Here is a 13013-nt window from a genome sequence, read left to right as displayed (position 1 = left end):
CCGTTTGAAAATGGATGAGATCTCAGCATAAGAGAGGGGAAAAGAAAGGCTAAAAAGCCTGAAACTAGAGACGATTTCCATCAGATATTGCTAATAAGTGCAAATTGGGATCACTAGCAGCAGAAGATAACTTCATCTGATGTACTCCTACTTTCTATTTTCTGTCTAATCCTCCATGAATTAGAGGTTCAAGAGCATTTTTTTCCTTTCTTTATCTGACACAGTTATTCAATAAATGAGCACGGAAATTCACCCCACAAAATAAATGAAAGCAATGATCTTTTACAGATGCGCCCCCTGTTTATACCAACAATATTTCCATCAGAATAACAACACAGACCGCCCCTTCCCAACTCCCGGTCTTTCCCAATGTATGACAATTAATCAGACCCATCAAAACCCAACAAATAAGAAATAAATAAAAAGAGAGAGAGAAAAAAAAAAAACCCCAAAAAAAGAAGGAAAAAAATTGAAAATTTATGGGAAAAATAAATGATTCAGCCCCTGCACCTCGTGATGGCGCTGCAGCCGCGGGAGTAAGGGTTGGAGCTGGCGCCGGGCCGGCAGTTGTAGTACGACGCGCCGCGCCGGGAGCAGGGCACGGTGTTCCTCTTCAGCGCCCCGTAGCTGATGTAGCTGCTCGTCGCCAGGATGCGCCGGTTCGACTCCGAGTCCAGATCGAACTCCCCCTCGCCGTCGCCGCCCGCCGCCAGGCACTCCGCTATCGACCCCTCGCAGCGCGATCCGCCGCCGCCGCCGGCCCACCCCAGGCGGTGGCCGTGCTCGCTGACTCCGCCGCCGTGGACGGCGGAGGCGAGGAGGCTCGCCAGGACGAGGGCCGAGATCAGGAAGAGGCAGGACCGCGGCGACGGAGAGAAGATGCTTGCCATCTCGAGGGTGCTTTTTGGTTTCTGGGTTTCTGCTTGGACGAGTGAACAAGCGGTTTCCTGAGGTTCTCTGCTTCTGGGTCTTGCCTTGGACGATGAGAAGATGCCCTCTCTCTCTCTCTCTCTCTCTCTCTCTCTCTAGAATACTTGTTTGGTGGGTGGACTGGGAGGTGAGAGGCTGGCTCTTCTCTACTTCTTCTGCTGTGGGGGGAAGCTGGAAGACACAGGACGAAGGCTAAGAGGAGCAACCCTTATAAGACTGAGGTGGAGTTGAATTTCCAGGCGTGGGTTCGGGGTTTATTTACGGGATTTGCCACTGCGGAGGTTTGAAATTCTGTCCACAACCGCCAACGTGGACCTCAATTTTGTACTTCGTAGCCGCGTATGAAAAGGATAGCAGGGAGGTACTTTCTAAACTCTCCATTGGGTGAATATGAAACCGTGCATTCCAATTGAATAGGCTCGCTCAATCTTAGACATTATGGAATGAGAAATATGCAGACCGACGTTCCGATGTAATTCGAATTCCGCTTTCTAACGGGTACATTGTTCTCCTTAGAATGTGCAAGGCATTCTTAGAGCAATGATACAAGAGAAATCAATCCAAATTTGAAACTAACCAAACAATGTGGACAAATTAACTTGCGTTAGTCATTTCTTATGTCCAAATTTTCGTTTTTTCCCGCTTATTCATCATGGTAGTGCCCTAGCTCGACCTTTTGTAATCCCAGCTAAATTCAATGGCGTGTTCTAGTTTGCCACTAAGCTACAAACACCAATGGCAAGTGTGTAATTAAGGGCGCCTAATAGGGTTGTTGTCTTGCAATAAGGCCAGCACCACACATGGTTGACTGGTTGTAATCCTCCTCTCAAGTGGTTGAGAAAAAGAGATGAGAGAGAAAGGAGAGAATAAAGAAATGTTGGGGGCAGGAGAGGGGCACCTAGGGTTTGCACCTATTCCCCAAATAAGTTATAATTCAGTCCTATTGCCAGAATCCTGTTTTTAACCGAAACACGTTTTCTCTCTTGCCCACTTCCGTTAACGTACCGTCGGCCATGTATGTCGTTGCTCAAAGAGCAATGTTGAGGAATGTTCAAAGATGTAAAGAAAAGGTTCATGTATAAAGTAAATTTAATTAGTCGACTAAAGAAGAAGTATATATATAATTAGTTTTCTGTTAAATGCCACATCAACATTTTAAATTTAAGCCTGCAAAATATGATAACGCTATAAAAATCGAGATGATTGAACTATACAAATGAAACTAATGGGATTAGACAAGCCCAAAAAGAAACCCACAAAATGGAAAATGTATCGAGTGTGAGTTTATCGTTTCTTACATGTCATGACAACATAAATTATAAGGCACGCCAACTTAACAATTTGATTTAATAATAACTCATTGTGTTCATATAACCACGAATACTCAGATTGAATTCAGAAAAACACATCAAGTCTCAAAAGTATTGTTATAATTTCGAATCCGAGTAATTTCTTAGAGATTGTATCCAAGTAAATTCATGTTGACAATTAAACCAAACCATGTATTTAACCTTTTTCAAAGCTCGGAGACTAGCATTGCAGGATTCGGTCGATTGCAAGTGTGTTGCCAGTTAACTCTGTTGCTAGTTTAAACTTTTGGAGCCAAAAACGAAGGAACAAAGTTCAAATGACCAACGGCTGTCGTCAGGCGAGCAGACGGCGTTATCTGAAGGAAGTAAAAGCCGCCGTTAAAGGGGCGGGGCCCATCGCAATCGCAAAACACAGATCAGTCCCTCGATGCGGTGTTTGCGCGTCTCCAGAATCCAACTAATGCCCTCCCAATGCCAGCTGTTTCTTAACCTGCTCTCCCCCTAAAATATCATTTTTTTTAATGACTAAAGAAAAAAACAAGGAGCTGGCCCCGAAAAAAGACCGAAAAATAGAAAAATAATCACTCCAGAAATAGCTCTTCAGACACACTCTCTCTTTCGGCGAATCTCCTAACGCCATTTCATTAAAATAATTTTTCTCCAATCTGGGACCAGGACAGAAATGGACATGGAAATCTAAAAGTTAAAAGGAGAGAGACATTCGTTCCCCCAAGTTGACGGATGTGCCCCCTTTGATTTAACAGCTCCAATTCCTTAACCACCCTCACACCCCCATTCATCCCTTCCCATGTTCCTCCCATTTTACCTACCGATGAACGGACGAATGTGAATTAAGCAATTAATAACTCGGTGATGATTTATGATGTCGTTGACATATCCGAAGGAATCGTGCTGACCAGTGAAGAAATAGTCGCCCCCAGAAATCAATTCGTATGGAATGAAAGTTGAAACTGAACGGAGGGGCTTAGAGACTATGGAATTGATTGGAGGAGAATCGGTCAATTCGTTCTTGGAGTCATCTTTTCACCAACCGCACATGATGAGAGTAATCAGGAAATGCGCACAGAGAGAGAGAGAGAGAGAGAGAACAGGAATATCCATAAGGTACCTCGAACAAATGCATCGAAGGGCCCCTTGGAAGGCTCTATGATGCAGTCTTCTGGGTTATGCCATCCGAAGGGCCGGACTTTTGGTTCATCTACACGGACCATCTAAGTGTTCTTCTGTCCCTTGTTCACATCAAGGCGAGCTAATATTATCTCTACAACCTCCCGCATCAGGGCGAATCATCTCTAACCAAGTTTCAGCATCGTCCTTCTGGAATTGTTACACCGGCCAATCCACCTCATATCATCTCTTTCTGATAGAAACAGCAAGATGGGCTGTCTTCGCTGAACATTAAAGCAAATAAAATCAGACAACTGCAACGACATAAATTCTAAAATGCTTTCAAAGGCCACTTATCAAACAAGACAATGTTCCATTGAAAAAAAACAATATAATCTCATAATTTCTGCCTGAACAACCGATCTGTCTTTGCCACTGGAGAAATCAAATCTCTTCAACACGACAACCTAAATAATTTCTAATCAGTCCCAGCCTCTAAAAGTCATGGGCAGCATGAAAGAATGAACGTCAGATTTCATCTGCAGATGTATGGGACAGAATATGACTGAACAAACATAAAGACATTTGCCCTGAAGGTTTAACTCCATGGATGAATGACCGTACGTAGAGGTGACAAATGCACCATAAAACCACATGATGCCAAGACACAAAATGGGTGAGAGGAAAAACTCAGACACAGGGACTTGTGTGTACTAAAATTTACATGGAGGGATTTACTCCACAGAACAAACTCCTTATCTGAGCCTTAAGTAAATTTTATGATACCCTGACACCGTCACAAATTACCTCAGCAGAAAATATTGCCACAAATCAGAACACTACAAATTCGCCATCCTTAAGTATAGAAAATGGAAGTAACTCGCAAGGAAAAGTTAAGCTGAATTCGTTGGAGTTTAAAAATGACGTAATCCTTCTAGAATGTGATTTTAAGAAAGGAACATGAACCTCTTAAAAACCTTTTTGACTGCTTCCTCTTCAATATACACAGATTGACTTTAAATGGTTTTCAACAGACAAAACAGAAAGCTCTCTATGGCAAGGGATCTATTTAGTCAAAAACTTCAACAGTCTTTTAAATGTTTTGAATGTGCTGGTGCAAATAGTAGAGAAAGAAAGCGGGAGAAAAACTGACAATTTTATTTTCATAAACAGACAGACTACAAGAATAGCTCGGAGAAACTCGGTATAGAAGGCAGCAGAAACTTTAATCAAACAAGTCATAGGTCTCCACATGAATAGCTGTTTTAGATGGTGTTGAGCAGCCAAACCCAACCCCCCCGAGCGCCCAACCAAAAAAAAAGAAGAAAAAACTCTTCTCTTCCTCTTCCACCATATTTGAAGTTGCAAAACTAGAAAGGAATTATTTGACAGATTTAACAAGGTCTAAACACAATTTCAAATAGTTCTAAATTGCTATGTCCTGTCCATAAAGCGACTCTTGTAAGAACTATCGACACTTCTCTGCTTTTATTGGCAGGGAGCCAGGAACAAGTTGTGGTAGAATAGAAGTGCAGAACCATACCTACATCGATACCTCACTCAGCAAAGTGCATCAACTTAATACTGAAAAACAAAAGAGAGGGAAAAAGGAAGTGCATTAAAATGGTAGCTTTGTTGCATGATGGACCAGTTAACTTGGCACAAGCACCAATGTATAGTCAAGTAGGAGGAAAAACGAGAAAGAAAAAATGACACAGGACGCTCAAAAGACACTAGTTCCAACTATTTGAAGAAAAAAAGGACAGGATATATCAACCATTGGAAGGCACAATCACTTACTAATAGAACTAAGAGACAGAGGTTATCATATTCAAACAGGAAACATAATGTTATTGATCTTCATAGTATGGTGGTGTTGATCGAACACAGAGTTCATCACCATCCTCGTTATCATCATCCTCATCCTCATTGGTGTCAACCCAATTACTTGGATGACGTTGTGAAAAACCATTTCCATCTATGCGAGAAGAATGAAGACAATCGCTTTAGAAGGATTATCCAATTCAACTATTAACAAACTGCATGAACATACTTATGATGCGCTAATTAGTGCTATATAAGTGACAATCTTGTTCAGTACCTTTGCCTCTAAAAACATTTACAGCCACTAACAAATGACATGATACAAGCAGACTAATTGAATCGATACTGAGAAGCCCAAGAAAGGCATGTGAGTTCAGTCTTCCAGAAATAGGTACTTGCACAGGTATGTGCAATGTATACTCGGGGTTCACAGTTGAGCAAAAAGCGTAAAATAGTTTTGCTCCACCTTGTCTATGATATCAGGTGGACAGTCGCACAAAAATGCTTACAGGTTTGGTAGAACATACATGGATTTTTGCCAAAAAATTTTCCTTATCGATGCATGAATAAAGAGTAAAATTTTGCAAGATTCCAAGATAGAGTCACACAATCAATTGGCCTAAGCCGAATGCTTTCTCGCAAAGCAGCATTTACAGTAGGGAAACAGGCAATTGAGAAAGTAGCAACTTTATTAAGAAATATTTGTAGGAGATAACAAAATAATTTGACCTACAGATAAAGATGGCGTTCATCATACACAAAAAATGAGAGAGAGAGATTGAGAGATGAAGAATCTGGACCAGTTTGGGTGTTTCCTTCAGCTGATGCAGCTTTTGATATTTGAATGGTGCTGATCCTTTCAATTCTTGACTGACCACCAGCTCTTAGGATCCTTTCTTCTGGAACTTGCCTTCCATCGGAACCACTGCCACTTCAAGCAGCACTTCCTGCCCAAAGTTAGTAAACCACTCAAATTTTAATTCCCAAGAGATACCTTCCTATTGACTTCCTAAAAAACGTTATCTTACTGATGACATACACAGCATCTCATTTTGAAGCAAAGCAAAGTCAATTTCCTTGTCATCATTGAGATGATAGTGCTACAGGCTACAAGGATTACTCACCCGAGAGTTCAGACCATATTCTGGTATGATTTGATGGAATCTCGGAAGCACTTGTTCTATTCCTCTCTGGCTGTTCTCCAGAAGCTTCCACAGTATCGGCCTGGCCTGGCACTTCATTTGCTGAAGGTCCAAAAGTACCTTCATGTAATTGGGATGTAAGCATGGTGGCCAGTACAAGTGTAGCATCAAAATTAGAAGAGGCCCCTTCATCAATGCCAAATTTAGGGGCCATCAAAATAGGCCTGTTGCATAAAAACATTCAGTTGTATCAAGTTCTTTATTCTTATCTACTTTGCATTTAGTTGCACCTAAGCCCCCCTATGACAGACAGCAGAGATGTTGTGCTTAAAACCACGAATTTAGTACCAAAAAAGCAAAGTCAAAATATTTACATTAACCATCAAGTTATTGCACTGATATTCTTAGCCGGCATACTTTACTAGCACCTTGCATTAAACTCAATAAATAAACCATTTCTCATCCGAACTAAAACCTCCTTAAACCATTATTATCCAAACTCGATTCGAAGGTGCACTATATTCTACCAACCAAATTTTCAATGATAGTCTCTTGTTTCTTGACATTCAGCTCAGAAGTAAGCTTGTCATTGGCCTTTACAATTGTGATTGTGAAGCTATGCGTTAGCATGTATTAAAATTCTGAGCAGATAACTAGCAATTATGCATCTATTAAAACCAGTTATGGACTGATTGCATGACAACTACCCGCTGCATCTGAACTACTTGCATATACAAAATTGAAGTGAAGCATGGAAAAAAATGGATAGTAAGGCAAGAGTCAAAAGAGCATTCAGAATTTACTTACTTGCCAGCCTTCTCAAAGAACAAATGAATGTCCACTTCACATCCCTCACAGAATGCAAGAAATGCCTGGATTTCTATGAGGTGGACAGACTTTAAATACTATCATGTTCACAGGAAAAAACAAGGAAAAACTTTTACATAAAAGATGGTTCTGTATGTGACCCCAATAGCATTTCAGCAACTAGGTGGAGTCATTTTAAGGAAATGGAGCTAGGTTTGAAAGTGAAGTCATATGTTCAAGAACTTTTAGCTGCATTTACAACCCAAACGTCTTAATAGATAATATATAAAAATCAGATGGAACACCTTCAACTCTTTGACAGCAAAAGTCACGTCTACTGGGTTGCCATTATGAGTATACCGTACAAACTCTTCCGCAGGATCTATCCACAGCTGAGTATGCAGCAAAGAGTCATTCTCTGCAACCAGAATCTGAACCATGATATTCTTCTCCATATTTGATTGAAAAGGAAAAAAGTCAATCTCTACCTTTGGCAGGATCAATGTAGCTTTGAAACTCGACAGCTTTCCCACTAAATTCACTGCAGCATCAGAAGGATTGGAGTTGTGTTCTGTTGCAATCATAGTAATTTCATGAATGGATGACTGAAAATTTGCAAGCAATCTATTCAGATCATGAGGCCTCACTACAAAATTGCTTGGGTATCTTCTCCTGTCCAGAGATAATTGTTGTATGTCGGGGTCAACATTGCAAGTAATCCAGTACGTTTTCTTAATGCCTGCATGCATATGATGACAACATCACATATTCATGACCAAAAACTCACAGTTGGTATACTGAGATAAACATGTATCTCTGCATGGTGCAGCTTCTTATTAAATTAATGCAGGTTTGACAGGTGCCGGCCTCCTATTTATATTGCAGTTCGATAACAAACTGAATAGTATGTAGTTAGCATGACTAAGTCACAAAGACTTAAAATGGTATGTGGTTAACAAAAAAAGAAGTAAAAGTGGTAGACAGTGGAATCTAATTTTTAACATAAACTTCCCCATCTCTTTATTCTGAATTTGTTGGCTATATAGGTCATATTGGGGCACTGCAAAATCCCTTTAACAGAGTTCATGCTACTTTTACATGATGAGAAATTATCAAAGCTTGTCTCTGTGGACACATATGACATGACAAATAAATGCTTCTCCCAGCATCTTGCAGTCATTTTCTCTCAATGAACATATCAGTTTCAAGACTTCCCTGTTTTCCAATAGAATTGAAGCGAGATTAATTTTATGGGGAAAGGGAATGTGCTAACTTTTCCATCTGTGCCACAAGCTTGCAATCTTAACTGTCAAATACACCATTTCGAACATAATGAATACAGAGCACCAGATAAGGTCTTTACCACTGAAGCACTGCAGAGCCCATTGAATTTTTTATGCATTGACGTCTGGTAATTGCACACTCAAATAATCAATGTTTGTAATAGGCGTTCTAAGGACAGAACAGACAGCCTGCACAGAGTACTTTGTCAGTGTTTGTAAGTTGCTTACAACTATAAACTGGCAAATACACTATAAAGATGACAAACGACAATATACCTTTAAAAGAATGCTGCATTGAACCTGCGCACCAGATACTGTAAATACATCAAAGAGGTCTGGCTTGAAGGTTATCAATTGATAGGCAGATCTGGACGAATTGAGCGCGTGAAAGGAAATCTGGAGGTCAAATATGAATATGAGAATGAAATTGGAATCTTGATCCAATATATACGAGTAAGAAGGTGATATTTGTGCACTAATCAAGACTATTTCAATTCTAATACATCAAATAGTGCCAAGTGCCAAACATTGAGCTTAGAACTTGGAACTTCTATTGTCATTTGGGCAAAAGGAAGCCAAAAGGAAGTCATGCAAAGTATGGACATGTAAAATATGATAGGGAAGAGATCGTGCTTTCACTTTTTGATTGTTGCGAAACTCCACATAATACCATCAGAGTAATTAGACAAACCAGCAAAGCACTAGCAAAGACAGAATAGCAGCACCCATAGAAGGTTATCCATAGGGCTTTTCTCCTATGGTTTGACCATTCAACATTTTCCTTGAGTATTAGCTCTCCTGTTTATAGTTCTTCTTACGATATAATGAGTTTGAATCACCCTCCCAACAGTATGAGCTTCTTTTTGTCACTTCAGATTTATGCACGTCAGGTTCTGATCATCGTCAACAGGCCCAATCACAACCTAGGTCGACAAATTTCTGCCTCAAGTCCACCGCCAAAAGCTCCACGCCCTCAGCAATCGGTGCAAGGACTCAAAATTTCTCAATCGGACACCGCATCGAGTGAAATGAGCCCGTACCTAACACAGCATCATAGCCATCTAAACTAAGTATCGATCGGCAAGGGCACACGAAGAAGCAACTGCCGTAGCTATTTCACTCAGATAGATGAAGCTGAGGAACGATGATCGACGTTGATTTCAGTGGCCACATGCCGGAGCTGCGGCCGAGAGAGACTACGGAGGAGAAGAAGAAATCGATGGAATGACCTGGGAAGGGGAAGCTTGGATGGCGAGGTCGGTGCCGACGCGGGAGAGGCAAGTGATGGAGCGAGCCAACGTCTTAAAGGCGTTGCCGCTCAGGGTGAACTCCATTTTTTGAGCTCTTCGCTTCCCTCTCTGCAGCGACGCTGCAGATTTTTATGAGGTGGTGGCCGAAAAATTGGCGGGATCGGAAGAAGACGACGCTTTTGGTCTTTGGCTCGGGGAATCAATTATATAACAGTTGATTATCACTTTTGGCCCGCAAAGATACAATTATATTACTGATGTTTCCCCCGGTGAATTTGTTAGTTTTATAAACAAATTCATAAAAAATTAGGAAATAGTTTGCTAGATAAATAGAAGGAAACATGACTTCTCATTGGGCCACTTTTTATGTTTCAATAGGCGGCACCAGCCTTTCCAAAATTTTGATCAAGTAAATCCATTTCTTTTATTAAAAGTAAACTTTCGGCCATGCTGTTTTAATTATAACTCATGCTTCATTGAAGTTTTCCGTAAATTATAACTCATGAAACTCCCCAAAAATACAAACGCAGCCCAATCGACATAGTAATAAATATAAATCATTTTGATATTTGGTCGATGTTCGTGAAGAAAACATTACGTTGTACTATAATTTGCTTTATTCCTCGCGATAGAATCTAGGGTTAATACCCTAAAACTCCAAACCAGTACACACACCCGACAAATTTACCCCAAACTATTTTTTTGATCATGAAAAACTCCAAACTGGTATACTCGTGACAAATTTACCCCGACTAATTATAAAAAACCCTAAACTGGTACATTTATGACAAATTTACCCACAAACTAATTTATTCGACCGCAACAAACCCCAAATTGGTAAATTTGTGACAAATATACCATCCGCTAAATTAGATTAATATCATAAAAAAAAATCACAAAAGTTTTAAACTGTAACAAACGGAACGTAAAATTATACAAGTCAACTGTCACGTGTCATTTAATTTAATAATTTGACAATAAAATTTAATGAAAACTAACAAATGATAAATTTGTTACAAGTATACTAGTTTGAGGTAAATTTGTCAAAAATATACAAGTTTAGGATTTTTGGTAATCAAAAAAATAGTTTGGAGTAAATTTGTTATAAGTGTACTAGTTTGGAGTTTTTTTAGGGTTAACCCTAGAATCTACAATGTTACACGAGCAGCGGAGCCTCTAGCACACAATATCTACGAAGGTCACATATGAAGAGAAGAGAAAAAGGGCACAGGACACACAGCCACTCAGGCGCGCGTGATGTGAGGCTGTGAGCGTTTACATTTCCCACCCTCCAAGCTGCCCGTTCCCACTTTCGACAAAAAAAAAAAAAAGCTCCCCGTTCCCACTGCTGGGCTGGAAAGCCACTGAACCTCGGACACGTGGTACAACCTTCAGTACCATTCTTCCATTGTCCTGTCCAGCATGTCAACACTCAACGTGTACCCAAGTACGTGCTAAAACTCTTTTGTCTAAACTCTGAAATATAAAATATTGTGGGTACTCCCTCATTGGTCGAGAAGAAAAAATTACACTCGAGATTTAGAGGGACCTTCGGGTGAGGAGGGTAGACTCCACCGCACCTCGTAAGGGGTATTTGAGGAACTGATAGGCCGATATAATAGTTACTCGTGCCAGGTGTTGGTGAAGGTGAATGGGTGGGTGAAACACCCATTGCAAGGTCAACATGTGCTTTGCACAGTGTCTCTCAACTAATTTGATGGCCTTGTACCCCCGATTGAGAGACGCTGTGCATTAAGCATGCCTCATCCTCAATAAATAAAATCCCCTCCTCTCCGTCTTGCTTCATCCATTTGCGCAATTGAAGGTCGGAGGATTCAGGCTTCCGGGGTTTCTTCATCCCTTTCAAACATGGATTCTTTTTCCCATTTCGAGAAGAGAGAGAAATGCTGACTTGCTTTTGGATGCGAATTCTTTATTCCACGGAATGCTGCCATGGATCATAAGTATTTCAACATATCTCAACCATTGATGCATGCCTCATTTGTATGCATCAGTGTTAAGAATTAGTTGCTTAGACAAATGACTTTATGGAAAAAAATTTCCTAGTCATTGGAAAATTAATGTTTAAATTCAGGAAAATAATTTTATATTAAAAAATCAAAATTTTTTTTTTTTTTCCATAATATGATTGGATATGGATACTTTAATTGAAGACTCTGCGTTTGGGCACGATACTGGCTTTGGGATTGGAAATTGGGAATTAGAGCATTTCTTGGATTCTTTCTTAATTTGTTCTTTCTTAGAGCTTATTAGGGATGAGATTGCATTATTTTCATAACACAAATAACTTGTCAAGTTAATTATTTTGTACTAGAGTGAGATTGGACAAACAAAATTTAATCAATAGCATAATTGAAATCGACACTTCTTTTAAAGTTCTATTTATTTGTTAAATGAATCCGTCTCTCCTTTTATATCGTTCAATTCTATTTTCTGTTCGAAAAACCAAATTCCTCATCTCATGTTTTGATTGGGTCCAAGCAGAGAAGAGGGAAGAAGGTGCGATGAATGGAATAAGGCTGCCAATTCAGAGAATTTGAGAAAGAATCACATTAGATGTTGACGAATAAGACTATACATATTTTTCATATGTAAAAACGGTGAGAGAACTGAGATTTTCTGGGAGATAGGCTTGAAAAATTGAGATTTAGGGGAAGGAAGTCGCTCCAAGTTATGATCGTTTTGGCTTAGCTATTGAACCAATTACTTTGTTCAACTTTATCGGTCGAAGAGATGAAGAGCACATGGGGACCATGAGACGCATTTTGTCTTACTCAATTTATTATTTTTAATTACTTTCTTTTTCTTTTCTTTGCCTTCCACCTTCTTCCTCCGTTGGCCACGTGCCTCGGCGGCGGCTGGAGCTGTGGGCGAGAGGGACGATGGAGAAGAAGAAGAAATGTGGAAAGAAATGATTGAATGACCTGGAAGCAGATGCTTGAATGGCGAGGTCTTCGCTGACGTGGGAGAGGCAAGCGATGGAGCGAGCCAGGGTCTTCAAGGCCTCGCCGCTCAGGGTGAACTCCATTTTTGAGTTCTTTGCTTCTCTCTTTACACTGACGCTATGGATTTTTATGAGGCGGTCATTGAAAAATTGGCGGGATTGGAAGAAGAAGATTAGGCGAAGGTCTAGAGAGGGAAGCGAAAATATTTTGAATTCCAGTGCTACATCTTCTAGAACTCCGAGTCAATCCACGGTGCTAAATTCCAGTGGTACATCTTCTAGAACTCCAAGTTAATCCACGACAGCCATTACCAATTATAGTCTTCAATCGTCCGATACTCAAGTTGCTCTTTGGATAAGGGATTAATGATGTT

General features: G+C 40.3%; 3 protein-coding genes across 3 annotated transcripts in view; all 3 read right to left on the bottom strand.

Annotated features, from left to right (window-relative positions):
* Positions 1-206: 206 nt before the first annotated feature.
* LOC120286678 (rapid alkalinization factor-like) lies at positions 207-1131 on the bottom strand. The gene has a single exon (XM_039299060.1). The coding sequence runs from the start codon at positions 888-890 to the stop codon at positions 498-500; it is 393 nt and encodes a 130-aa protein (XP_039154994.1). The 5' UTR covers positions 891-1131; the 3' UTR covers positions 207-497.
* Positions 1132-6323: 5192 nt separating this feature from the next.
* The window catches only part of LOC104415633, a 46660-nt gene continuing 39970 nt past the window's right edge, over positions 6324-13013 (bottom strand). Inside the window, exons 4-5 of the mRNA XM_039300228.1 lie at positions 7447-7559; positions 6324-7206 (exon numbers count right to left, since the gene is read on the bottom strand). Of these exons, the coding sequence (XP_039156162.1) occupies positions 7138-7206; positions 7447-7559 (182 nt within the window). The 3' untranslated portion in view covers positions 6324-7137. The remainder of the gene's footprint in view (positions 7207-7446; positions 7560-13013) is intronic.
* Positions 7574-9800, bottom strand: LOC104415596. Its single transcript, XM_039299051.1, is given in 5 exon segments — positions 7574-7686; positions 7689-7880; positions 8505-8613; positions 8701-8820; positions 9654-9800. Coding segments are annotated over 5 exon segments (594 nt in total). The 5' UTR covers positions 9759-9800; the 3' UTR covers positions 7574-7618.

Source organism: Eucalyptus grandis, chromosome 8 (assembly GCF_016545825.1).
Source record: "Eucalyptus grandis isolate ANBG69807.140 chromosome 8, ASM1654582v1, whole genome shotgun sequence".
Classification (NCBI taxonomy): domain Eukaryota; kingdom Viridiplantae; phylum Streptophyta; class Magnoliopsida; order Myrtales; family Myrtaceae; genus Eucalyptus; species Eucalyptus grandis.
This window is presented reverse-complemented; position numbering and strand designations above follow the sequence as displayed.